The following is a 26,989-nucleotide window of genomic DNA, read 5'->3' on the forward strand; positions in this document are numbered from 1 at the left end:
CGCCACGCGGGCAGAGCGGCGGGGCGCCCCCCGGCGGCGGAGGACTGCTCGGGCGGGGCGGGGCGGGCCGGACGGTCCCGCGCGCGGCTCCCGGTGCTGACCGGGATTGCCGTCCGCTTGGCGCCGTTGGGCTCCTCGGAGCTCGGGGCCAGGCCAGAGCTTGGTCTCCACGCTGAGGCTGCCGGCAGGAAGGGGGCCCAGTGCTGGAAGGCCGAGGTGGAAGTCTGAGTTATAATGGTGGCGGCCCCGCCACTCGGATGCCGTGGAAGTGGCATCGCCGCAAGCGCTGTGGCCAGGGATGTGGGGAATGGCCGTGATTACTCTCAGAGATAGCGAGGCCTGCGGTTCTCCTTACGGAGGGATCGAGGGAGGAGAAGGGCTGACAAGGTTGAGCAGGGGCCGTGCAGGTGAACTACAACACGAGGTATAACTATCGCCTTCCTGCGTTCACCTCTCCATTCCTGTGCTTAGGTCTACTTCACCACACCCTGACACCTGGTGCATCCACCGACACCAGCGCAGGGTGCATTCTGATCAGGTTAAAGCATAGCCCTGCTGCTCTGTAGCATTTATTGCTCTCTCCCCCGCCCCCTCGTTGGCTCCTTCCATCTCAGTTTTATCTTCCTATCGATCTGTTTCTCTCACACTCTCTGACACGCTTGCTGCCTTTCATTATTAGTCCGATAAAGCAAGGCAGCCTGAGCATCCCAGCTGCACCAGCCTCCCTCCGTTCTCCTCCTCCGCGCTGACCCCAGGTCCTGTGTGCTCTTTGCTGGGTCACCACAATTTTTCTTCTCCTTTGTCCTGCATGGAGCTAAAACAAGGGCAAGGAATGAATCACACCCTGAGCTCTCTAAATGAGAAGGCCATCGTCTTGTGGGCGATGTGAGCGCACGGTATCTTACCCGTAACTTAGCAAAGTCTTTGCCTCATCCCTAGATCAGAACAACAGATGTTGAGATTAAATTTCGGATTTTTGGAGTCTCTAAGTCCCATGATTTCATTCTGTTACAAATTCTTGAATGCCTATCTTAACATTACAGGCTAACTGTGAAATGAGATGTCTGTGTAACTTGAGTCAAACGTTAGGGATCAAAAGTAGGAGTGCAGATGAACACAAGCCTTTACAGCGTTTCCAAATTTTAAGATGAATCTCATAATACTGGGAGGTTGTGGGTTATTATTTCTGAGTGTTGGGGATTTGTAGTCCTCTCTGCAGCTACCTGTCACTTTACCCCCCTCTTCCCAGAATGAAAGTACCATTCTTTTCCTGCTGTAGATCCACCTTCTTTCCCATGTACCCACTGCCCCACTTTAGAGCCTGCAGGGTCTGCAGAGTCATACTGTATTGTTCTAGGTGGCTTCTCTCTTTGCCACTGCAAAATCAAAATGACTTGTCAATATGCTGACCAAATTTGTTCTCTAGCCCTTCTCCAAACATGGTCACATCTTCTGAGATGATTTTTCACAACTCTGTGCAAGTGCCACAGACTCTTAGGCAAAAAGCTTGTAAGGATGGGGCAAGTCTCTTTGGTATGTAACATGATCAGGAAGATTTTTAACCCTATAACTTGTACTAGGTTAACACACAGGGTGGTAAGACCTGTGCCTAATTACATCTAGGGCAGCCTAACATCTATTTCTTATAAAGGAGTTTAAGAGGAGGGTGGCTGCACAGTAATTCTTATTCCCATGCACTCTCACTGCCCTTGGGAATTTGCAGATCAGGAACTCTTTTTTTCAGACAGCCTCCAATCATGATTCTCCAGAAGAGAGAGGAACTTTCAGCTCACATGGTGGCCTGTGTCTGTGATTAGGCATTGCCCAGTGACTGGCTCTCGTTCATTCTCTGCCAGAATACCTGGTATGCTTTTCCCCAGGAAGGAAGTCATGCTGTAGTCAGGTCATGTCTCCTTCTGCTTTTTGATAAGTTAAACAGGTTGACCTCTTTAAATTACTGAGATCTCTAGCCTTCAGATCGTCTTTGATTCAGAGTTATTTTTAAAGCATGGACTTCAGCACAGAGAGGCCTGATCATCTCCCTTCTTCTTCTCACTCTTGTCTTTGCACAGCCAGGCACTTCTGCAGTATTGTCCACAGAGACTGTGCTGGTGTTGGTTTTTGTTTGTTTGTTTTCTGTCTGATTCCTTTTAAGATACCTTTTTTTCAGTACTGAAAGTTGCTCACTGTAGACACAGTCTTATCTACTTCGTGGACATCTTTTCCTTTTCACAGCTGTACAATTTGCTCTCATCTGTCTTACAAGAAGTTTTAGGAGAGTGACCACCTTACCAATGCAACAGGTCATTCTGCACTGGCCCTACCGTCGTTATTTTTAATACTAACAGTATTCGTGTCTTCAGCAAACTGTCAGAATAAAACATATCTGCTCACCAAGCACTGAATTGAATAGTGACTTACACCGGACCAAGGACTCATACTTGGGCATCCACATCAGAAACTGTCACTCAGTGAGGGGCTTCCAGACGTGGGCCCTTTGCATTTGGTTCAACACAGTTAACTGGTCCACTTAATCTCCTGCTCTCTTAATGTTGTGTAAGGCTGTTTTTTTCTCACCAGATTGTTTTGGGATATTAATGCTTCCAGAAGCCTAAATAGATCTAAGCCATCACCTATTCCAAATAAACCTGAAGTCACATCAAAGACTGACAAGAACAAAACAAGTTTATGCAGCAAGATCAGTCTCCTTCAAATCAGGCTGACTGGCATTAGCTGAAGAATCTCATATCAGCTCTTCTCTTGCTTTGCCTAGAAATTTTCAGGTCTTCTGTTTGCTCTTTACAAATACCAGCACAGCACCGCTCTTCTCCAGTCTTCTGGGACATCTCTGAAATTCCAGAACTTATTAACAAGTTGTTTTTTGAGCAATAGGACTGAGGAACCTGGCTTCTCTAAGGATCTGTTGCCTGTATTTTATACTTGCCATGCCATCAGCCGAGGTACCTTGATGACAGCCTTTCTGCAATGTGCCACAGCTGCAAGTCCTTTCCCCTTGCCTGTAGCCAATGCCTTGGGCTCCTCCTTCACCACTCTGTAGCATACACAGCTTCCTCAGTATTTTCTGCTCAATTTATTTCAGCTTGCTGGCCAGACTGCTCTGCCCAGCAGGGTTTTGCCCAGCAGCATGGCCATGGGGTCTCCTCCAGCACAGTCACCAGCAGCATCTTTGTCTGACTGCTGGCTCTCTCTCATACAACTTATTGGAGCTTATTTACCTTTCAGACTCTGCTTCATTTGTCAAGCCCAGCTGAATGCGGCCCATGGCAACTGAAGATGAGCTGATGGACTGATGGACAGCAGAGCAACTGCAGGAGCCTCACTGCCCTCAGGACACAAAGCTAAATCAGAGCAGCAGAGGTCCACTTGGCCTCAGGACTGGTGTAAATAACCTCTACGTGATGAGCGTGCCAGGCTGAAATAACAGCCTTCCATCTTTCTAGGTGCGATGGTGCAGAAGGTACACTATCGATCCTGGTCCAAATCTTGGCCAAATACACAGCAGAGGGAGTTTTCACATTTCCATCTTCATTTTGTCTTCACATCACCTTCACTCGAACACCCTCAGAATAACACTTCCTTCTTAATATATCTCTCATCTTCTCTTTTCCACAGCCATCCACCTGCAGCTCCAGCAGCCCACCCGATGCAGCTCTTCACTCAAATGTCCCTGTTGTTTCTTTCAGCCCATCCCAAGTGCCTCCTTTTGCCACTCTGCTTTTCCAGACCCATGCTCCCAGAGAAGCGTTCCTTTCCCTTTATGTCAGGTGAGAGTGATGTAAGCATGACATCAGCTCCTGCACTTGCTGTTTGCGTTGCCCCAGTTCCTTTCCTGACTTCTCTCACACCTCCCAGGGTTTCCTTGATCCCTACAGCATCTTCCTCCTCCTCCTCCTCTTTCCTGCCTCTGGCTTCCTTCTGCAGTTTTGCTCTTCAGGGGGATTTTTAGTGTTTACGTCATTTGGATTTTCGCCCTTTAACTGACCTTTCCCTGGTTGAATTTTCTCAACTGTTTTGTGCTTCCCAATTATTCTAAACACATTCATCATAATTTGAAAAGGTCAGAAGGAGCCTGCCTGGCTGAGGTAGCCCCTTCCAGAGCTTTCTGCCTTTGGCTCCCCTTGGAGCCCAACCACGACAAGTCTCCGGTCAGTGCTGTCCTGTCCTGTCCTGTCCTGTCCTCTAGCCACCCTGAGCGGTGGCGTGCAGGCACATCCAGCCATGCACAGTCACTGTCCCAAATGTGAAAATCCCATGGACGCTTCCAAAGGCTTACAAAAGCCCTGATGGGTGAAAGGTTTTCACAGTCCTGCTCACAAATGTGGGAGGGAACTCACGGAGGGTCTGATGGACGGCAGCAGCCCCAGAGCCCTAAGGTCTGTTGGAAAGTGGCACAGCCTGTTCCAGGCAAAGCGCTGCACTTGGGCTGTGTACTGAGTGCCCTTTGGTCACCTGTGTCTGTTCCTGGTACTGTGGCAGGTTGCTTCATAGAGCAGCGCCATCTGTACTATTTCCTGTTTTATCAGGGTCAGTGACAGCCTTTCCTCATCACTTCATGATGAAAAGTTTGATTGTTTCTGAGGATCTGAGGAAATTGCTTTCTGGCTCCCTCATATTTCAGACCCTGGAGTGGAAGCTGCCTTGATGCCTCCGACTTTCATCTCCTACCCAGGGCTGCTTGGCAGCCGCCTCCTGATTTGGCCTGTGCCTGCTGATGGTGCTGATGGTGGAGGGCGAATCTCCCTGCAAAACACGCAGCCCCTCCAAGGCACACAATCTTTTTTCTCTCCTTTCACCGCCACATCCCTGCCATCTCCAGACGCATCCATCGATCCCCAGCAGAGACAGCTCGGGGACCTGCGGGCCGATCCCGCGGCTGGAGCAGACCCCGCTCTGCTCCCACAGCACCCGGTGTCCCACTCGACCCACGCGTGGGCGCCTCGGCTCTGCCCGTGGGGCTCCCCCGGTCCCACGCCGGCCTCCGGGGCTAAGGCCCCGGGCCCGGAGCTCGGCGAGACGGGGACGCGGGGCGGGGGAAGGAGGAACGAAGGCGGCGGGGGCACGGCGGGGAGGGGGATCCCGAGGGGTCCCCGAGGCCGGAGCCGTCCGGCGGAGGCGTTCGCTCTGCCGAGGGAAGCGGCGGGTCCCTTGGAGACACCTCTCTCCATAGCAACCCAATCGCTTCCTGGGAAGATCCCGAAATAACCGACACGACGGGAGCGGCGCGGAGCGGGCAGCGGCGGCGGAGAGACAGCAGCACCGAGCAGGTCCGGCGGGGCGGCCGGGGAGGGCGGGGAGGGACCGGCGGTGCCCCTGCAAACCCGGCACCGGGGCTCCGGGCGGCGGGCCTCCCCGGAGGGCGCTCCTCGGACTGCAGCAGGCTCGAGGGCGACGGTGCCGGCCCGCGGCCGTGCCAGCAGCCATGGGGTTAACGGGAGGCAGCGAGCGAGAGAGACGGAGACGGAGAGAGAGAAAGAGGGGCTGGACCAGCGCTCGGCAGCTGTTTATTTCAAGGCATCTCTCGCTCCCTCTCCCTCAGCCAGGGCTCAGCCTCGCCGAACCTTCCTTCTCCTGCTCTCCTTCTTTCGTCCTGACCATGAGCGGCAGCGGCGGCAGCGGCCGTGCCCCTCCGGCCCCCGGCCCCACCACCCCGGCTGCGCCCCGCCCGGCTCCCCGCAAGGTAAGTTCGCTCCGGGCTCGGGCAAGGCGTGGGGACGGGGCCGCAGGGCGAGGGGCGGGCGGTGTGCCCCCGTCCACGAATCCTCTCTCCCCGTCTCCTTCCCCGTGTCCTTTCTCCCTTCTTCTTTCCCCTCTCCCCATCGAGGTACCCGTCCCCTCCCAGCCGGCCGTCTTCTTTCCCCGCCGCTCCTCCTTATCCTCTCCGGGCTGGAGGTACCGAGAGACCGGGAGGGAGCGGGCACAGCCGCGGCGTTGCTGCCTCTCGCCCTCCAGCCCCGGGCTCCATCACAGACCTGTTGTTCTGGAGCACCGGAGCCTGCGTTGAGCCAGACGACTTCAGCCTAATTGGCGCAGCTGGAGAGAAGAAACGGAGAGGTCAATCCCTCCTCCTGCACGGCCAGGGGTGCATCGTGTCACAGAGAGCGACTTGGATGGGGAGATGGCACCTGGAGCACTCAGATGCCCGAGAACAGTAGAAAGCTGGAAGGCAGGAGATTGGCAGACTCATGACATGTATTGCAGGCAGGCACTAGATGGCAGGGGACCGGTATCCTAGAGTGCTGGCTGGAATGGGGCCATGCTCACAGTTCCCAAATGCAGGAAGACTTGAGCTCAGAGGACTGCTTGTCAGGGATATCTGTAGTGAAACCTGTTCCCTAGATACCGAGGTTTCCAAATGCATGGGCACCATCAACTGCATCCCTGGAGTGTGCCCTAGCCCAGCATTTCCATGCCCAGCCCACGGGTGCTTGCCCTGGCACCCAGCAGTGGTATGCCCGCCAGCTGGCACTGAGCCCTGCAGGACCTGCGCTGACACTGGGTGAGCCCACAGGCCCCTCCATGAGGCTGGCTGGACTACCACCAGCCTATCTCCTGTCGGGAAGCAGGCAGAGCAGCCTGACATGAGCCACGACATTCAGAATGCCAGCCCCGAGGTCAACTTGCTCTGTGAGCCATCATTCCCACAAGCACACAGGAAATCCCTCCCCAAATGGGCTCAGCTTCTCCCATGGCACTGGGGCACCAGTACTTGGCCTCACACCTCCAGCGGTCTGAGCTTCTTCAAGTGTACCGATTGCTTCCTTAGGGCAACTGACCTGGAATCCTTTCCTTTCCCCGTTCCCTCCCAGAAGGATGCAGAATCCCTTCTCACCAGCACTGAGACTCATGGTTGCTGCTACCAAAACGATTGCAGCTCTGCATCTTGGACCACAAGCTCCAGGATGCTCGCAGCCACCAAGAAAAACATAGATGCAGGATGCTCAGGGCACAAGCGGTTTTGCAGCATCTCACTGCCAAGTGTCCCAACTCTCTCTCCGCTCAATGCCCAGAGGAAGCTGCTGGGCTCCACAGTCCCAGAGTGCCATTACCTATCAGTAGCTATCACCATAGTCCTGGGTGCTGGCTGGGAGTTACAAATGCCAGCCAGCGTTCTGCCTCCGTGAGCAAGGCTGGGTCCCCCTCAGGTTTGTTTTGATTTTTTATTACCGTTCCGAGTGGGATCGTTGCCGTGGGGGAGCCAGGCACAGAGAGGATTTGCATGAAGCTCTCGGTGCTGCAGGGTTGCTAATGGCGAGTGCTGTTTCAGCTGGTAGCAAGTTTCATAATCTTGGCCACCTCTGGTGGCTGTTCTGTTCCTCAGGGCCGTAAGCATCTTTTCCCTTCTCCTATCCCTCCCCCTGCTCCCCAAAGTGGTCAGCAATTTTGTTGTTCCACTGGAATATATCTGTCATGTGAGGTCACCGCTGCATAAGTAGAGGTGATTGATTGCTTAGGTTGCAGGGCCCCATCCCATGTTGGGCTTTGAATACCGGCTTGGAGACCTTAACCAGACCCGGTTCTCGCAGGAGAGCGGTGTGGAGTGTGAAGAGGCACGGTGATGCATTCCCGACAGATTGAGTGGCTGAGCAAACAGACTGCTGCATTTGGAACTAGCTGGAGCGCTTGGAGAGCAGACAGCTCCATTCCTAGAGGCACAGTAGCACAGCAGTCGAGCCCGAGATGCTACAAAAATACAGATAGATCATCGTCTGCCAGCCGAGCCAGGCAGGAGTGGGTGCAGCTCCCTTCCCATCCCCAGATGGAGGAGGCTGCCCGCTCGTCACCAGCGTGTCCTGTGTGTGCTCAGCCTCACCCAGCATCCCCGGTCAGAGTCGATCTCTTCTCAGCACCGAGAGCTGTGAGATTCTCAGATTTTAGGGCCAGGGGACCATTTTGATCATCCAGTCTGATCTACAGTGCTGCACAGGCCAGAGAATTTCACCCATTTCATTTCCTGTGTCAAGCCCACAGCCTCGGGTAGAACTAGAGCATCTCTTTGAGAAATACATGTAAATGCTTCAGGCAGCAGGGAATTCACCGAGTCTCAGGCAAACCGTTCTAGTATGTGGCCCTCTTTATTAATAGTATTGTTCCCCATATGAATTTGTCAAACTTCAGTATTTTATAACAGAAGGTTACAGATTGCATTTGATGTGAGCGAGCTACAGCACGGGTAGTGCTGCACGTGGCTGGCACCTCCACTCTTCTATTCCAGTGAGAGCTTTTATATTGGAATAGGATTTCTCCTTGGGGCTACTGCAGAGTTCTGGACATGGAGGAGTTGCCCATAGCAAATCTCAGGGCTTCCTCCAAGCACGGTGGCGTCTGGACTCCAGAACTCAGGAGTCATATCTGCGGTTCAACCTGTGCTCCCTGCTCAGAGCTGGCATGCAGCAGGTTGCACTCCCAGGCACTAGTTAGGGTGCACATTCCCAGCTCCCTTGGTGAGCTGCCACGTGTGCTTTGGGGCAGGGCTGCTGAGATCTGCTCTCACATCCCAGCTGCAGTGGTTGTGGGCTGCAGAAGATTTACAGAGGGAGAACGCTTGGCTGTATCACTGGCTTAGGGGAGCAGCAGCATGATTTGGGCTTCCATCCTGCAAATTCACTCAGAGCAACTCCTAATCTCCAACTCCTGGATTGGCTCCAGATCTACAGTCTGACCCCATAGTGGGGCCTGTACGCAATAGCAACGAGCAATGTAATTCTTTACTCCTCGCTTCCAAGCACCGAGATTCACAAACTGAGCTCAGTGAAGTGCCCTGGGGAAATAGCTTTGTCATTCACACTCTGTCATCTGTGCATAACAGGACGCTGGAACGCGGTGATGAAGGCCCCGTACCTAGAGTGAAAGCACACAGGTCCATCTCTTCACCCTGGAAGCAGCCCTGTCCATTTTTATCACAATTAGGCCTGGGAGACAGCTGAATGCAGGAACTGTGCCAGGTGGTGCTGATGCAGAAATCCAGTCTCCCTGGCAAACAACAACCACCTGAATGGTGTAAGGTGCAAAGACACTGGGATTTGTATCTCCAGGCAGGAAGAGCATTCAAGCTTCCTCCTTCCCCCCAAAGATCTGCTATTCTTTTCAGCAGCAGGATAGAAACTGAGTCAAGGGCATTTGCTGTGCTTGCCCTGAAGCATGGCAGTGTCTGTCCTCAGGACACAACTCCCCCTGTTAGCAGCTCGACGCAGAATGCCCCAGACATGCTTTATCTGCTGCTGTGCAGGTACACTGCAGGGAGATCCATGCCCTGCTCTCAGCACCAGCACTGAGTGCATAGGAGAGTCCAGCCCTTGCTGGCTGGCATTTCAGCACGAATTCCTTCCCCTTTGCTCTCGTGTGGGAGAAATGCTGGTGCTCTTTCATCAAACATGCCTGCTCTGCTCGTGCCAGGACACACACTTGAGTCTCTGGCCTCAATATCATGAACAAAACTGACTGGCAGCAACTGACATTGTCTCAGTCTTGCACTCCTCTGGAGCTGCCTTTAGGGTAGGGCATAAGAAATCACTTGCTTTTCACTGTCTGTGGCAGGATCTGTTTACGAAAGTGCCTTTGGTCTGAGCCTTGCACCTGATTTCCAGCTGTCACCATCACAGCAGATGTGCGGGTCTCACTCCCTGCCTGCCCTCAGGTCTGGTTACAGCCACAACCTGCTTCCTAGGGCTGAAATTTAGGTTTCCAGGTGCAAAAGCAAGAACAGTTTGGGTCTGTAGGGTACAATAGGGATCCCTGTTTTCAGGCTTTAGATCCTGGGAATGCTCGGTGCTTTTGCTGGAGTTCACTGAGGCAGGCAGTGCAGGGAAGTCTCTACTGCTAGACTGGAGCTGGGTGACTCGTGCCATTGAGCAAACAGAGCATGGTGAGTGGGGGGGAATGCAGGCCGGCGCTGTGCCCCATATCGTGCCATAGCTCTCCAAGGAGGAACGCTGGCACTATTAGTTGTGTCCCCCTCTGCCCTGTGGGACTAGCATGGCTGTTCACCTCCAGATGGAGAGAATTTCCACTTCTGCAGTGGCACTACCCATATTCACATCTTCGGCCTGATGCCAGTGCTGTGACTGGTAATTCCATGCAGAATGTGTCTTTTCACCCAGAGGGAACAGCTGTCTAGTCCCAGCTGTGGCATCCTGAAGGCAGCCGAGTGGTTTGCATGCACCCTCTCCTGACAGACTCACACAGAGAGATTCCTGACATTTGGAATTCCCTCCCTTTCCCAAGTCCAAAGGAAATTCTGTCTCAGATTTCCTTGCCAGACACGATCCTCCACAGCATCATGATCACCATCCAGATGGCCAAGATCTTGCTAGCATGAGGGAGTCTCTAGCTTTGGAAGAAACTTGCTCCATTCTGCTGCTTCTCCACAGAGCTGCATTTTAACGAGCCCCTTCTAAGGCTTAGAGGTTCAGGAGCAAAGTACAAAGAAACGCTGAGAATAGCTGCTCTTTTGTCCTCATCTTCATCTGTGGATCTCTCCAGAGACAGATCTTGCCCTGGAGGGAAGGGCAGGGCACATTAGCCGACAATTCCTTTTTTCCTGTGAACTTTGTTTAAATATTTAACAGAAGAAAACTAAAAATATCCCGGGTTAATGCAGTAGGAACCAGACAGCTGCTCTCTTCTTAGGTGTTCTTCCTCCCAGCCCCTCTTTTCAGGCGCACACGGTGGGGCGAGGGCCCCCAGCCCAGCGAGGAAGGCTGCAGGAGAAAGGCTTCCAGCTCGGGAGGGGCTGCGGTGCAGGGCTGCCAAGGACCAAGAAGGGAGACGGCCGCGGCTCCCTGGGAGCTGCAAGGTGCAGTGCGGCGGGCGCAGGACTGGAGATGCTCAGCCTCCACGATGACTCCCTCCTGAGTTCCCATGGCCAAGCGCTCTCTTTTCTCCATCCCAGAACCGCAGGAGGGCACAAATGGGGGTTGTCAGTGCTCGAGCTTCCCCCTTCACGGTGAAGGGACAAGCTGAATGTCGTGAATGATTTTTCCTGCATGAAGTCTGTGCTGCGGAGTGAATCCCGGGTCAGGTACATAACAGCTCACTGGGGAAAGGCCGGCGCTGCGCCAGTCGCTGAAGGGAAGAGGCAAGCGGCATGAAGGGCAGGTGGCCGCGCAGCTGCCGGACTGGTGCCGAAACCCATCCAGGTGCTGCATCCTGCCCTGCGCTGCCCCCAGCGGATGGGTGACTGGCAATAGGAGAGCTGGCGGAGGAAGGGAGGGGTGGTGCGGTGCGGTGCGGAGGACGCTTGGACAAGGAGTGTAGAAAGGTAATTCCGTTTAGCTAAGAGGAAAGTAAATACTAAATATTTGATAGGCATATTTCGCTCTTAAGTTCTTCACTAATGCTGGACTTTTCTCGCTGATTCACTCTCTCTTTCCCAGTCTTCCTGGTTTATCACTTGTGCGCTTCCCCTCTCGCTCCCTCACCCCGGCACACAATGAAGAGGCTCCTTTTTAATAAATGGATTACATGCTCCACTCTATAAATAAACACGGGAATTAAGATTCCAACTTGTTCTGGCGATAAGCAAACAAAAGCGCCGGAGCCCCCCCTTGGCCCTCAGACAGGAGTGTCTCCCAGGAGGCTGCGCACGTGTCTCTACACGTGTGCTCAGGAAGCAGCTCATGCTCCCCGTGTGTGTTTCTGTGGGCTGGGGAGCAGCGCTGCGATGGAAACACCTGTATGCACTGCCATGTTGTGCCATGCTCTGCCCATCAGGGCTGGGGGTTTGCACCAGTGCCGAGCAGAGAGCGACGGCCACAAGGTGAGGGCGCAACTTAACCTCTCTCTCTTGCCTTCCAGTGAGCAGCATGAGGCAGGACCTCGCCGTGTGACGAGGTGTTGCTGCATCTGCGATGGACCCCGGTGCCTGGTAGGTTCACAGCCCCTGTGGATGCGGGAAGGAGACAGGTGCATGTGCAGCGGGCCTTCCTAGCATGAGAGACAACTGGATAACGTGTTCTTCCTCCTCCCGCAGCAGGATGCCTTTCCTGGTCTCCTCCATCCACTCCCTGCAGCTATGGCACTTCCTCCTCCTGGTTTCAGCCATTCCTCCACCCGCCGTCTGGTCTCTCCGCCCTCGTGGTCCCATGGCTGCCCGGCCTCTCTGTGCCCGTCGCAGCCCCTCGGCCCTCCGGCCCATATGCATCTGGGAAAGGACCTCACTGCCGGAGTGGGATTCACGCCTTGCCACGCCACGCCAGCGGGTCCTGATCCCCCGAGGAGGGGACCAGCGCCATACCGTGCGGCTGAGACGCCAAGCAGCAGGAGTCAGGCCTGCCACCCCCTCTGGCTTTGAGGATGGCATGCCCTCCTCCCAGTACCCCTGGGCCATAGTGTGGGGCCCCACAGTGTCAGATGAGGATGGAGGGGATGCCAACTCGGCCAACCCCGGCTTCCCACCACTGGGTTACACCTTTGTCTCACCACGTGGGATGGCGACGGCGCAGCCCAACTCCCACTCGCTGCTGCACAATGCGGGGCTCAATCTGCGTGAGACCCCAGCCACCCTGCGGCCCTTCCTGTTCGGGCCCCGGGGTGAAGGTAGGCTGCCTGTTGCTTCTCCCAGCCTCGTTCTTGCCTACAACTGTAGAATCACGGTGTATCCCAAGTTGGAAGGGACCCACAGATGTTACCAAGTCCCACTCCTGGCCCCATGCAGGACCATCCCAAAATTCAAACTCTTTGAAAGTGTTGTCCTCCAGCAGCCTGGGGCTGTTCCCTTTTCCTTGAGGAGCCTGTTCCAGTGCCTGATCACTCTGTGGTGAAGAACCTTTTCCTAATGCCCAGTCTGACCTACCCTGATGCAACTCTGTGTTATTCCCTTAGGTCTTTCTGCAAAACCCATCAGTGCCCCAGCATGAAGCCTGAATAAACTGCTGCTTTGTGGGGGCTGATAGGGTGGCTGCCACACTGTCCTTGTCCCCTTTGTCTTGCAGGAGTGGATCCCCAACTGTACGTCACGATCACCATCTCTATCATCATTGTCCTGGTTGCCACTGGGATCATATTCAAGTTCTGGTAAGTGGTGCTTGGAATTCATGGATGTTGTTTCATGATGGTGCTCTGGGACTATGTACTTGGGTGCTGAAGAATGTGCTGAACCCCTGGATGCAAGGGGCACTTATCATCTTGCTGCTCTTCTCTCCCAAGCTGGGACCGTAATCAGAAGCGCCGGCGCCATTCTGGGCAGCAGAGCGGTGGGAGGCAGCAGGACAGCCAGCAGCCCCTCACAGACCTGTCCCCCACTGCCATCAGCATCCTGGGGCCCTACAGTGACTCCCTAGCACCCACCCCTGAAGCGGAGGAACCCAGGCAGGGGCAGGAGGGTGTAGAGAAACTGGGGGGCCATGGGAAAAGCACCGCCTTCCAGCTCAACCGGTGAGTCCAGCAGGGAGCAGTGGGTGGCAGGCACAGAGAGCATAAGGTTGAGGATGAGCGGGGCAGTTCAACCCTTCGAGGAGGGCCTTTGGGAGAAAAGAGCACTGACTGGTTAGGGGGGCTCCAGGGCAGCTCAAGCACCCACCTTTAATTCTTTTCCAATTCCCTTTTCCCCCCAGAATTCCACTGGTGAACCTGTGATGCAGATGGGAGAAGCAGAGCTGGCTCCCCGACCCTCCTGCCACAGCGGGGAGCCCACGCTTCTGCCACCTCTGCTACCCCAGGAAAAAAACAATCTCCTTGTGCCACGGCCCGCTGCCACAGTCGTTAACTAACTCCACCAGGATGTGCCTGGGCAAATGGACGAGCTGGGTCTTGCTAGCATCCTGAGGGGGAAGGTTGGAGGCCACCTTGCAGGACGGCATGCGGAGCGAGCAGGACGTGGGAGGGGAGGCAGCTGTTGGTTTTGTGAAGTCATAGCCTGCCCTGCCTTTCTCCTCGCACACACACACACACGCTCTCCGACCTCTGCGACTCTGCCACCAGTGCATGCCTGACAAAGGGGTAGGTGAGGTGGAAAGGCGTCCCCTTGTCCCCCTGTCCCCATGACCCCTCTGTGTGTCCCTTCCTGTGTCGTGTGCTTTGATGTGAATGTCTGGAGTTCAGTGGCTGCAGCTTCACCTCTGGGCTTGGGATCAGGTAGTGTCAGACTCTCCTGTTCCCAAGGCCTTGGCTTTCCTGAGGGCCCGAAGGCGAATCTTGGGAAGAAGAGGCTCACATAGCACCTGTCCCTCTCAGCTATCCATTTCCTTGAAGGAAGCATTACCCCACCTTTGATATTCACATCTTCCCATTTTCTTTCTGCCTAGCACTCCTCTGTTTTCTGTCTTCAGCTTGTATCTTTCTTCATCTTAGTTCCCAGCGTTTCTATTTTTTTCTCTCAGTTCCTCCTCCCCTTTTCTCTTGCCAGTTAAGGTTGGAAAAAGTTCCTTTAGTTTTCCAAATGTTTAGATCCCTTGGAAGTCTCCTTGGTGCTCCGTTCTGCCCCCTCAGTCTCCTTCATCAAGGTTTTATCTCTACTCTGTGGTGATGTTCATCAGAAAATCAGAGTTGAAGCCTTCTGGGCATTTAGCAAGAGTCCTGTCCATTGAGATCCTGCTGAAGCAGCGAAAATGCAGCAAGCAGATACAGCTGCGTACGAGGAGTGTGAGCTTTGCTGGGCTGTGGTAGGGAATTGCTTTTTGACACTTGTGCTGCAGGCAATGAGCAGCAGAGATGACTCTATTTGCTTGGGATGGAAAAGAGCGATTTAGAGAGCTTTGGGGGCTGACATGCGCTATTGGGAGGTCTCTTTTGGAATGCCTTGTGATGGGAGAGCCCTGAGGCAATGCTCACCAAGGGCATGAGAGAGGGGTACTTATGTGCCGCCAGACACGGGGGTGCCAACTTCCCTGACCACACATTGTTAGCAACAGTTGTTTCCCCCCCTTGGCTTTTGTGGATACCTTCAAATAAATTCGCAGACTAACATAGCAGCCACTGAACTGCAGAATGATACAAATTTAGGTAAGGTTGCCCCAAGACCTAATGGACTGATGGGTCCAGAGACAGGAACTCGGCCACCATTTTAAGGCTGTAGTGTATGGCACAAGGTCTCTGACAAAAAATTATCTTTTATCTCCAATAATAGGAAATGGCCTTTCCCCCTTTATCTCTGTAGTAAAAGCATATTCTTGACAGGACAAAGCACAGGGAGTTTCCTACAGGGTCTGGTTCTGCCCATTTACCCAGCTGAACGACTAGTGATCTCAGGTCCCACCTGGCTCACTGTGAAGGACATTTAAATGAGAGGGTAACTTACAATAAGCTTCATGGAAAACAGTAGAGATTTGGAGAAAATGACAGGTCAAATAAAATTATCGGCTTATTAGAAGCACAGAATGGATGAAAGATGTAGGTGGAAAAGGACTCTGGAGGTCTCTAATCTAAGCACAGGCTGAGTCTCCACTCTCAGCAGTGGATATTATTGCTTCACTGTAAACCAATCTATTACTGAGCTTTTTCTTCACTGAGGCCCCTCTCGAGGCTTTAGTGGACATTTCAAGTTGCGGACAGACAAACAAGGGAGCCCCTGACTCTTCCTGCCTGCTGCCCTGCTCCCACCACCCCTGAGTGCAGGTCAGGGCTGTTCCCCCTCGCACTGGCATGAACAGAGCTGGAGAGGGACGTCTGCACGCAGCCTGCAAAGGGCTGCATCAGTTATTCCTGGCAGTTTACAATATAATGCCTTCAACTCGTTTAAGTAATCCTCCAGACCGGGCTAATTAGATTGCTCTTTGATCAATAGCGCTCATTGAAACAAGGCCAGAGTTTAGACTCTACCACTTCAAGGGCTGTCCTTGGACTTTCCACATGCTGTGTTCGAGAGAAGCCCTGTGAGAAAGTGGCAGGGCACTGCAGAAGGGGTAGTGAAAACCTTTTCCAACACTTGCTGCAGGAAAGCCCTGTGCTCTGCTGGACATGCTTTGTAAACTCTGCAAACACATCAGATTTCAGTGTTTTGTTTTGTTTTCCTTTAATGTGTCTTTGTTCCTTTTTAAAGTATCTCCAAGGAATGAAACCTTTCATGGACATTGTGGTAAGATGGAAGCAGGGAAATGCTGTGAAGAAAGCTCTTAAAATAACAGAAGCTTGGAAACGCTGAACATCTTTTCCAACACCAACTATTCTAGCCAAACATGTTTTTATCATGGTCATTCACTCACGTGAAACAGGTTAAATATGGGAAAAACCTTCACTGTCCTTCCAACATTCAAAACATTCAAAATGTGTTCGGACACAAGTTTCTTCCAGTCAATAAATAATCTCACTGCATCTGTTTTCCCCATGGCTGGAGCCTTACAAACCACCTTCCCCTGTGCAGAATGGAGCCTGCCACCTCACTTGGTCCAGGTAATATTCTGTGAGATGCGCACACACATGGACCAGTTGACACCACCAAGCAGAGGCCAGCACCCTTTCAGTCACAATCTGACAGGTTTCCCTGTCTTCTGGGTGACCGGAGGAAAAAGATCTGAGTTGAATTTTGTCCAGTGGAAATTTCACAGAGAGAAATGTGTGTGGGGAAAACTACTGAAAAAATTTGTTGAGTTGGGCTGAGCCTGTCTGATATTTCTGGTCCATTAGATGGAAATGTCTGGGTGGGCTGGGCAGCCGCATCCCTGTGGAACTCCTCAAGGGACTTGCTCTTGCAAACGAGAGGCCTTGTCTTCCTTCTGGGGTAAGGAAGAAAGGCTCAGGGCACAATCCTTCCCCCCTGCCCTGTGTTGTGTTGGAGCAAGACCCCGACTCTCTTCACCCAACAGAGTGAGGTGACCACTAGGCCAAATCCTGCCTGAGCTTTCCCATCTGGTTGGTGAGGACTGGTTGACAAGGGAACAGAGCTCAGCCATGTGCTTCCACAGCTCTCCTCCAGTGTGACTTACAGCGACACAGCCAGCCCGGCGTCCCACAGCTTCAGAGAGGGCTATCTACCTCTTCCTCTGTGGCACCGAAGTGCCCTTGTAAATCTGGCCCTTCACACCCTTTCCTGCTAAGGAAAATTGCTTGGAAAGGAGCTGTTTGCTCACCTCCCACACATTCTCACATGAAAACACCATCATCTTCAGATCGGTCTGAGTAAAACTGTGGTTTTGGCTTTTCGCTCTGAAAAACCACGCCTATGGCACAGCATTATAGTCAAGTTCTGCAATACAAAAGCCCTGAGCCAAACTCCAGCTAACCAACCATACCCCGGCTATGTCTCACTATATTCTAGCCCTACCTTGGCAAGACAATGGAGGGGGGCCCTTCTTTCACCAGCTGCCAGCAATCTGTTCCTCCTTTCCTGTTGTTTTCCCCCTCCCACTGTTTCCCTGCTCCTGTCCTGTACCAGAGTCTCACTCCAGGTTCTGCTCCCCTCCTGCTGTTTTGCTCTCCCACTCTGCTCTCGTTCTCTCTCTACCATTTGGTCTCGTTCTGCTGCAGCTCCCACCCTCCCTTTGCTCTTCCTCCTGCTTTCCGCTCAGTCTCGCTCCCCCTCCTCTGCCCTTGTGCGCTGTGATATATATTTTTGTAGGATTTCTCTTCTTCTTGTGGTGAAATACTCAATTCTTGTGGGATGTTAGTTTCAACATTTTTAAATAAACCTTTGCAAAATACTGCAAGCAAAGCTCTTGCTGCTGTGGAAGAGGCTGCAACAGAGATGTCAGGGGTGGGAAGAGAGGGATTTCACACCGGTGGAACTGGAGCTCAGGCATCTGCTGTCCTGTGCCTTCCTCCAGAAGCAAGAGTGTCTTAGTTCTGCATCCATCTCACTTGGCTTCCTCATGACCAAAAAGGTCTCACAGCCTTCCTTCTAGCTTTCCCCAGGAGCTGGTCCCGCTGCAGGAAGCTGTGGGGACCCTGCACACCCACTTCTCAGCCCCGAGTGGCTGCTTTTGTGGCAGAACTGCTACCACCCAGCCACTTTCTGGGGCTGCTTGTCACACACGGGTTTGTGCTGAGAGCCAGGGTGGCGGTGAGAGGTGAGTGAAGCTGGAGAGACAGAGAGATGCAGGAGCAGAAGCCTCCCTCTCTCTGTTCCCCGCGGCTGCCTCCGCAATTTCTATTTACAGCCCTGCTGCCTCCCCTCCTGGCCATAGTGCTGCTGCTGCTGTTGCTGGTTTCCAGGGCTGCACTGTAATTAAGCATCCTCGTCTCCTGCAACTCCCCCACTTCGTGAGCTCCAGTGCTGATCGGTGTTAGGGTGGGCAAGGAAGGGGTACTGGAGACTACAGTAGTGCCAGTGGCACCTCCAGAGGGCAGCTGTGGCATCGTAGTACAGTGGAGAGGGCTGCCCCAGCCGGGTCTGTGGGAGGCTGATAGCACCTCTTTCTGTCACTGAGCTGAGGGGTGGGAGGAGGCTGTCCCTTAGCCCTGCTGCTTTTGGTGACTGATCACTGGCTCTGGAGACCAATCCGCTCTCACCCGCTGTGTAAGGAGACCGTGGGGCTGGAAGGCTGAAGAAATGTTGCTGGAGAGGTGGCAGATTCTCACTATGCTGACATTACAGACTCACATGCTCATTGGTGCAGTGAAATGGCTTACACAAACCTTGGCTGCTTCCAGCTAGAGCTTCAGCCCTTCCTGTTAGCTCCTCTGTCAGCAGATGCTTTTTTTTTCCCAATGCCCTCTCTGCAGAGGCTGCAGGCGCTTAGTGGGAGCTTCCCATTTCTTCACCAGGAGTAGCTCCAGGAACTGACCCAGTTTTGGCTGGTTTCTTGGAGTACTGACTCCCCACTCTGGCCCTGTCTCACCACCATTTTCCACTCTGTGGCTTTTGCCCACTTCTCACTCTGAATTCCCATCCTCTCAGCCTGCTCCCAGCTCTGCCTCCTCCCCTTGAATACCCATCCTTCTTGCTCACTTTTAGGGGGCTGGAAAGGGGAGCTGCATGCTATACAAAGGGTGGTGGAGACTTAAGGAAGGGACATGTTCGATCAAATAAATCACAGAACAACACCTAAAAACTGCACAGCTACATCAAGACACATGAAAAGCCCCTCAGGAAGAGGTCAAAACTCAAGCACAAGGTATTGCTGACCACTGTGATTTCTTGGGAAAGAGATTACTGCAGAAACACATTATGAAAACAGCTCCCAAAGCTGGGATTCCCTCCAGCTGAATGCCTTCAATAACCTGCAATAAATTCTCCCATAATGTAAAAAATAAAAGAAATAAAATTCAGGCAAAAGTCTGCTGGTGGTGCCTGTCCATGTTAGGGTTTTGGCAGTGAGCAAGGGCACTCGCTTGCTTCCCCTGCTCAAGGAATACTTCCTCAGCTGGGGTTGGGAGTTAGGCCTGCATGTGCCCTACATTGCTCATCCCTATGGGGCTGTCATGCTGCTTTCCACTGAGTGTGCCCTCATAGAGTGCCCTTGAGACAGCCAGCCCAGCACTATGGGCATGGAAGCAGTGGAGGGAAAGCACCTGTAGAATTTTGAGCATCCCTGTGCTTCTCAAGCCTGTGGTATGGACTGGGAATGGTGGCAAAAGGCATGACCAGCTTAAGTCAGAGGTATCTCTATGCCATGCTCAAGGGATGCAGCTGTGCAGGTGGCAATTTAATAGGGAGTAATGCACAACTTAAAATTGCCTTGAAGAATCACCCTGAAACAAGAGACCACACATTTCAGTGTCATGTGAAGGAGCTGAGTAGCTCCTTTGGTTTACTCCTGCTTTGATCCTCAGAGGCAGAATTGAATCTTTACTGAGGGCTGCTCTGTCTCCCAGTGCACATTGCACTTGGTGAATAATAGACCATTCAGTGACGCATTCCACATTGATCCAAAGCCCAGCTTTCTCAGGAAGTGACCAGAATGCAAGCAAAACCATCTTCAATTTCAGATCAATCCCCACAAGGGATTTGGCAGGGTGATAAATGACAGTCTCTGCTCCGGGGACTTGTCCTGCATCCCTGTCAGAGCTCTGGTGGCAAGAGAGCAGTCACTGCAGGGCAGCCAGCCTAGCTTCAAGCCCAGACTTTGTCAATGGCTGGACATAGTGTGGGAGTTCATATAACAAGCAAGCACACAAGTCTGGGGTGACTTGTTTTCTGAATGTCAGAGGACCATAGCTTGATGCCTACTGGTCACAGCTGCGTTGCAGCCTGGCTGAAGGGCTGGTTTCCCCAGAGAATGCCTGGACAGGCAATCATGATTCTTGCAGGTATCATCTGAGTCTCCAAAAAGTGACCAAGAAAGTAGGAGCTTTCTGAGCCCTCCCTAAACCAAGAGATGTGGTGGTTGTCCTCTGCTAGTGTCTGCTAGTGTCTAGCCAGCTTAGTGCAGCAGATGCAGCTTTGGTTTAAAGTATTTATTAACCAAAGTCTGCATGCAACAGCTAAACACATCTACAGCGGAGGTTTGTACTAGTGCCTTTAGGCTGACTCAGAACCATTTGGTGACACCAGGATGAGTTAGTTGAGCCTGAAATGATTTCCTTTTCATGTCTTTTTGCTTTACAGATTCCTTTCATGAGTGACATACTACATGTGAGTGAACATCATAGAGATGCAGTCCAAGGTTCTGCCTAGCATTACCACATGCTTCCGGATACAAAACAGGATTTTGTAGGAGGTGGTAGAGATCCCTTCTTTACAATGAAATTTCTAGTGCATCGGATGTTGGGACCTTCATAGTAAAGCTGAGGATAAAAAGATTGTATCTATAGCTAGATATCAGTTTCTTGCAGCTACTCATATTGGCTAGCCTGCTGGTGGCTGTCTAAAAACCATGGTGCAATGAATCTGAGTGCAGCAGAATAGAGGGGAGATCTTATCCCAGGTGTTTATACAGACTGGGTGAAGAACCCCTTGAAAGCAGCCCTGCAGAGAAGGACTTGGGGGTCCTGGGAGACGAGAAGCTGGACATGAGCCAGCAGTGTGCAATTGCAGCCCGGAAGGCCAGCTGTGTTCTGGGCTGCATTAAAAAAGGGGTGGCCAGCAGGGAGAGGGAGGTGATTGTCCCCCTCTACTCAGCTCTTGTGAGGCCCCATCTGAAGTACTGTGTCCAGGTCTGGAGCCCCCAGTACAAGGAGGTTGTGGAAGCCCCGTCCCTGCAGGCATTCAAGGCCAGGCTGGATGTGGCTCTGGGCAGCCTGGTCTGGTGGTTGGCAACTCTGCACATAGCAGGGGAGCTTAAAATAGATGATTTTGAGGTCCTTTTCAACCCAGGCAATTCTATGATTCTATGATTCTATGGTTCTACGATTATCAGTGTTTATAAATATCTAATGGGTGGGAGTCAAGTGGATGGGGCCAGGCTGTTTTTAGTGATGCCCCACAACAGAACAAGGGACAACTTGCACAGACTGAAACATAGGAGGTTCTATACAAACATGAAGAAAATGTCTTCACATTGTGGGTTACAGAACACTGGAACAGGCTGTCCAAAGAGGTTGTGGAGTCTCCTTTCTCTTTGGAGATGCTCAAAACCTGCCTGGACCCTTCCTTACACAATCTACTTTATAGAACTTGCTTTAGCAGGAGGATTGGATTAGATGATCTCCAGAAGTCCCTTCCAACCCCTACAGTTCTGTGATTCTTTGATTTTCCCATGGTACCTGCTGCTCAGATAAGAGCTGGAATGCAATGTGACTGAGGATAACACTGTCTCTTCCAGGGCCTCAGTGACAGCACATTGCTGATGCTGAAAGAGATGGCCTAACAGAAACACAAGGAGCTGGAGCTGTCGAAGAAACACTTGAAATGGAGTTGGGAGATAAAGAAAGAACAGGAAAAGGCAGGGCAAACAGGGAGTGGGCAGAACCAGAAATATTATCTACAATTCAAGGATGGAGCAGGAAGAGGAAGTAGGGTCAGAGGAAGGAATCAGAACGGAAGTTTGTAGTTAGGAGGCTTTAAAGTTGGGTAAAGAAGGACAGAAGATAAGGTGAAGGAGCAGTCTAAGTTCTCATAGGTATAAGGGTGCTGCTGACTTTGAAGCTGCTGTTTAGGGCTGACCCAGCTCTCCTAAGCTTTGCAGTCATCTCAGGAGCAGCTTCCCCAGCCCTGCATCCATTTTGCAGGTTTAAAGGTTTCAGTCCTCTTGACGTTCCTTCCAAAGGATGACACATGTTGTTTCCTTTTGTTGCTATATTCCTTTCTTGATGTTATTTATTTGGCCACCATTTTGAAGGAACTGAGGTGGAGGCCGTATCATTGGACTTAGAGGAGTACCAGGAATTAAAGTATAGGGGCTGTGGTCAGAATATGCACAGCACAGAGATCACCAATGATGATGCTGTCAGCGTCTGCCCTTGGGCTCCCAGAGCTGGTATTTTGACCTCTGGGCTTTACAGCTTAAAATGCAAGAGTGACACTACCTGGAGTGGGGTGTACTGAGAAGGGCAGTCTCTCAAACTCAGCTATGAATACAACAGAAAACCCAGAGAGAATAATGACATGTGAGAAAAACGTTCTGCAAAGAAGCCAAGGATGTAAACATGAAGGAGTGAGTGGTGGCATGCACATCAGATAGATGCACATCATCCTGTACATCAGAGGGGCAAGTGCCTGCTGGAAAAGCAATGCACTCACATGCAGTGATAATGTGAATCCAGACATCTGCCAGGTTGGTGACTGAAGGAAGAGGCCAGAATTTCCCAACTTCTGAGCTGGCTGTGCATCCTTGATGGTTGCAGACATTTGTTCTCTTCTTCTGTGATAATTGTATGTCATTTCTCTACATGGTTCACTGCACAAATGACTTCATGTACTTGCCCGAGCTGTGCTTTGTTGTATTTTGTTTAAATATGCAAAATTGTATGCAACTCCATGTGACATCTTATGCAAATCACTTCTTGTGTTACTGCGCATATTTGAAATTAATTTGAGCGCGATTGCAACCCTGACTGTGAAGCCCCTGTTTAGGCTGAGCATTCCCCTGGCTGCACCGATCCCTGCAGTTATCTCAAGAGCAGCAGCCCGAGCCTCCCCCACCTGCCGCAGCCTGGATCCGGAGGTGACATCCATGGGGGTGATGCGGCATGGATCAAGGTCATGTTCCAGATCTCTGCCAGTCAGAGCAATCAGAGGGAGAGGATTTAATGGAAAGCTGGGACTCCAGATTCATGTCCCAGAAGAGCCCACAGACATACATTCACAGAGAACAATTTGCAGTCCCCACAGAGCCAAGCTAGACTCTGGGCAGCAATCTGCCATCCAGCAGCTCAAGAGCTCAGTAAAATGTCATAAGGCATCTGGGCTTAGAAAAAAATACCAGTGTTACAACGTCAAGAATTAAACTTCCTTTCTGGAAAAGCTTGCTTCTTAATGATCTGCCCTTTATGGCAGTGAATCTGCAGACAGAGGCAAAATGCTGTAGATACAGGTGCCCTACGTTCTTAAAAAGATCAGATTCCATCAAAAACAAAAACTAAACACATCAGCCATAACACAGGCAGCAATACAATATCTACACTAATCTCTAAACACATACAAGCCATTTCAGCAACATTCTTCATGCTAATTTTCCCTTTTTTTTTATTCCGCCTGGCTATGAGTCAGCAGCTAGGCTTGAAACCCCTAGCTTTCATCACTGAGGAAGATGTAGACATCACTCCAGCAATGCCTTAATCTTCTACTAAAAAGCAGAAAACACAGCCAGTCACAGATCTTGCTGTAACTCCCATTTTACACTGGGCTTGTGCATAACCCCCTGTGACCTACAGTGAAATACTTCATGCAAGGCTTTCTGCTGTGGGCAATTGGCCACATACGGGTGGCTAGGCATGCCATGTCCAGGGCTGCTGATGTCCAGGGCTGGCTACAAGGCAGATACTTTTGCTTGGTGCAAGACCCAGTGGCATGTCCAGTCCTAAGAGAAATGCTCTCATCTTTCTCCCTGGCAGCTGCTCCTGGGGCATCTCCTTCTCTCATCTCTGTGCCAAACTGGTCTCATCACTGTCCATATTGTCCTGCCTGGAAATGGGTGAAGTATGGTCCTCATGTCAGCTTGTGTGCAAAACCCCCATTAATAAAGTGAAAACAGTGGAGAAGATGGCCTCAAAGACTTTAAGTGCCCGACCCATAAAGGCATTGTAAAATCATTGCGATGTGGACGAGCCCCCTTGTGCTTATCAGAAATCCCATTGGATCTGCAAGACACCCAGCTGTCACCCAAGGCAACTGGCCCTGGGCCTACCTGTCACTTACTGTTTGCTCTTATTTCCACCCCAGCTCTCCATGTGCTTCAGGCAGCCATGCCATCTCTAGGATTTGTATCCTGCACTCCCTGGGTGACTACAGCAGTACAGCTCTCTCTGCAGGTTCCACTGGGCACCATCCTCACCACCCTGAGCAGCTGGCACCAGCTCCAGGCAAGCCCCAGGCGTCCTACTTGGCTTGTGCAGCATGAAGAGCAAAGACATTATGAAAATGTCCTGCAATCCCATAAGAAGAGAGGGCTGGCAGAGATCTCCTGGCCTGTGGCAGGCAGCCCCATCATCTACTCCTGCTCAGGGACTCCCAGTCTCCAAGCAAGCTCAGACTCCTGGCCCCAGCACTGCTGTTCCAAAGGCTGTGCCAGCTCCTTGCTCCACGCTATCAGGTGTGAAGCTTCTTCTAATTTCTAGCCTCAGTGTACTGATGGCCCAGCCTGTAATAATTCATTCTTGTGCCAGCACTGTCCTTAAGCTTAAATTCAATGACAAAGCCCTTTGTTAACACAGAGTTAATGTTGCTTGGTGATAGCTCATTCCTTCCCAGAACATTGAGTTCATCAAAACGCAAACTGGTGGAAAAACAGGACATTTAGAGTTAAGATGCATGCTCAGGTTGCCTTCCTTCTGCTCCTCCGAGCTGCCAGCCCTCCAGCTGCATTCACTTGTCAGGTACGAAGCCCTCTACCATGGTGCAGGTATACAGGCAGGGGAGTGCCAGACCTCTGGGGATATGCTGGGGGATAAACCGATCCCAGCCTGGAATGAAAACAGAGTGCTTCTGGCTATGAGACACCCAGGCATTCAGTGCAGAGCTTCCAAGTACAGGGAGAGATGGCAGGTGATTAGGATGTCGTAGGGCAAAGATTTCGCCAGGCACTCTCCACTCTGCAAAAACAGTGTGGAAAAACTTTCTGCTACGAGTCTGCTCATAAAAACGCATCCCCGTAGTACCAGGCCCTCGGAAGAGCAGTGCAGCGCCCACTGGGAGCACCTCGATGCGTTGCACTGCAGTCCCGAGGGTGGGCGAGAGCCGCTTCAAGCAGGCAGCGCCCTTAGCGCAGCGCCCTGCCACAGCTGGGCGGGCCGCGTGCTTCCCGGCAGCAGCACGCCGTTGGTCCTATTGTGCAGCTGCAGTCATGCTGCTTGGCCACAGAGGCTGCTTTGTCTAAGGTAAGGACACGAGGAGGCTGCCACGAGCTCCAGCCCCGTCCTGGACTCTCCATACAGGTAACTCAGGCCAGCATTACAGCAAGCCAGAGAGGTGCACGACGCTCAGGGATCAGTTCTAAAACACAGCGGTTGCCGAATCTTCAAGCACAGAAACAGAGAATGGTCAGAATGACCCCCCTCCCCCCGTGCACCCCTCCCAGTTACTGCTGCCATTTTCAGCTCATCTTCCTCTCACCCATTAAGCCATTAGTGCTTTAAAAAAACCGATTGTTTAAATAAGCTTATTGCAGTCACTGCTGCTGGCTATGCTCACGCTAAGCAGTGTACTGCAGGAGAGAAGGTTCAGCTTGAGCAGCAGCCACCCATCTGGTCCTGCTCTGACAGGACTGCTTCGTGTCCTGTCAAACCAGGCTTTGTGCTGGACTCCTATTTCTAGTAGTTTTGGGGCACCAAGCAGTATTTCTTAAATCTATGGCCTAGTTTCTCTAGTTTTTGGGTTGTTTTTTTTTTTTTGTTTTGTTTTGTTTTGTTTTTGGTTTTTTGTTATTATTGTTTTGCATGTTGACTTTCTGCAGGACCTCCCTTTTTCTTAGAACAGTTCCCTTTCATCCACATGCATGCTTGCAATTACCTGCAGATGGTGGGAACCAGTCTGGAAAAGCTGGAGCTTTCATCTGGCAGGCCTGGAAGGCTCCGATCCAGAAGGAGAGAGGGAGTGAGTGCAGAGCAATTTCTTAGGTGGCAGCTTCTCCCCAGGCAGAGCCAAGGGCTCCTGTAGCAGATGCTCACTCTGCCAGTAAGGCTGGAAAACAGCCCCAGGTGACCACACTGCTGAAGGAGTCCCCGGAAAACATGAGAAACCTTGCTAAAATGAGCCCAAGTGATGATGCAAAGGAGTTTCTAGGAACAACTGCCCTGAGGATGTGGAGATAATAACCGCAGCCCACCTGGGAGGAGTTGCTCAGCCTGCTAGGCAGGAGGCACCTGGCCTGTTGGAAGCTTCCTGCAGCAGGGCCCGACTCACACAGACTGGCCTGTGGACCCACTGCTTCTGAGGAACAGTGCAGTAAATGGTTTCCAAATGGTGCCCACACTCCTCTGGGCAATCTGAGAATTGTCTTGGATTCTCTAAATCTGTCTGGAAAGTCAGAGGTCTGACTCCTGCTGAGAAACAGCAACAGGAATTAATCTGTCAGTGCAGCTTTTGGGTCTGTCAAGAGCACCCGGAAACAAGTTCCCAACCACAGTGTACTCAGTTTGTCTGGTGCACAACTACCCAGAAACCAGGCTGCACTGTGAAGAGTCAGAAACATAAAGGTAGAGCATATGAAATGTAAAAAGAATGGTGTTTTCTGTCAAAATATACAGATCACAGCCATAGGTGTGGACAGCAGAATCTGCTTGTCCCCAAAATGTAAGACCCACATCAGATGCACTCACTGGGAACTGCCCCTGAAGTGTGCCATCCCCACAGCTGCAGTGGTGTGAAGGGGAGAGTGGCTGCAGGTCCCAGCCCTGTGACTGGGCTGTGCGCTTTGCCACAAAAACTCTAGATGTGGCTGCTTCTTGGTTTATTCAGCTCGGAGGGGCTGAGGGAAGGCCTCATGGCAGCTGCAGCTCCTCGTGAGGGGAGCTGAGGGGCAGCGCTGAGCTCTGCTCTCTGTGACAGCGACAGGGCTCAAGG

At 52.0% G+C, this 26,989-nt stretch overlaps 1 protein-coding gene across 3 annotated transcripts; it reads left to right on the forward strand.

Moving 5' to 3' along the window:
- The first annotated feature begins 106 nt into the window (after positions 1-106).
- Positions 107-16,266, forward strand: LOC122178153 (PILR alpha associated neural protein). Of its 3 annotated transcripts, none has more exons than XM_042868139.1 (7): positions 107-424; positions 3,244-3,785; positions 11,815-11,884; positions 11,990-12,555; positions 12,951-13,032; positions 13,165-13,392; positions 13,572-16,266. In XM_042868139.1, exons 3-7 carry the CDS (start codon positions 11,868-11,870, stop codon positions 13,591-13,593), a joined length of 915 nt encoding a protein of 304 aa, XP_042724073.1. In that variant the 5' UTR covers positions 107-424; positions 3,244-3,785; positions 11,815-11,867; the 3' UTR covers positions 13,594-16,266. The 3 variants fall into 3 exon arrangements, with proteins under 3 accessions (XP_042724073.1, XP_042724074.1, XP_042724075.1); XM_042868141.1 differs by lacking the exons at positions 107-424; positions 3,244-3,785 and adding exons at positions 9,462-10,813; positions 10,910-11,278; XM_042868140.1 differs by lacking the exons at positions 107-424; positions 3,244-3,785 and adding an exon at positions 5,657-5,698.
- Positions 16,267-26,989: the final 10,723 nt, after the last annotated feature.

Source organism: Lagopus leucura, unplaced genomic scaffold (genome assembly GCF_019238085.1).
Source record: "Lagopus leucura isolate 7727_CA_CO unplaced genomic scaffold, USGS_WTPT01 Super-Scaffold_100001, whole genome shotgun sequence".
Classification (NCBI taxonomy): domain Eukaryota; kingdom Metazoa; phylum Chordata; class Aves; order Galliformes; family Phasianidae; genus Lagopus; species Lagopus leucura.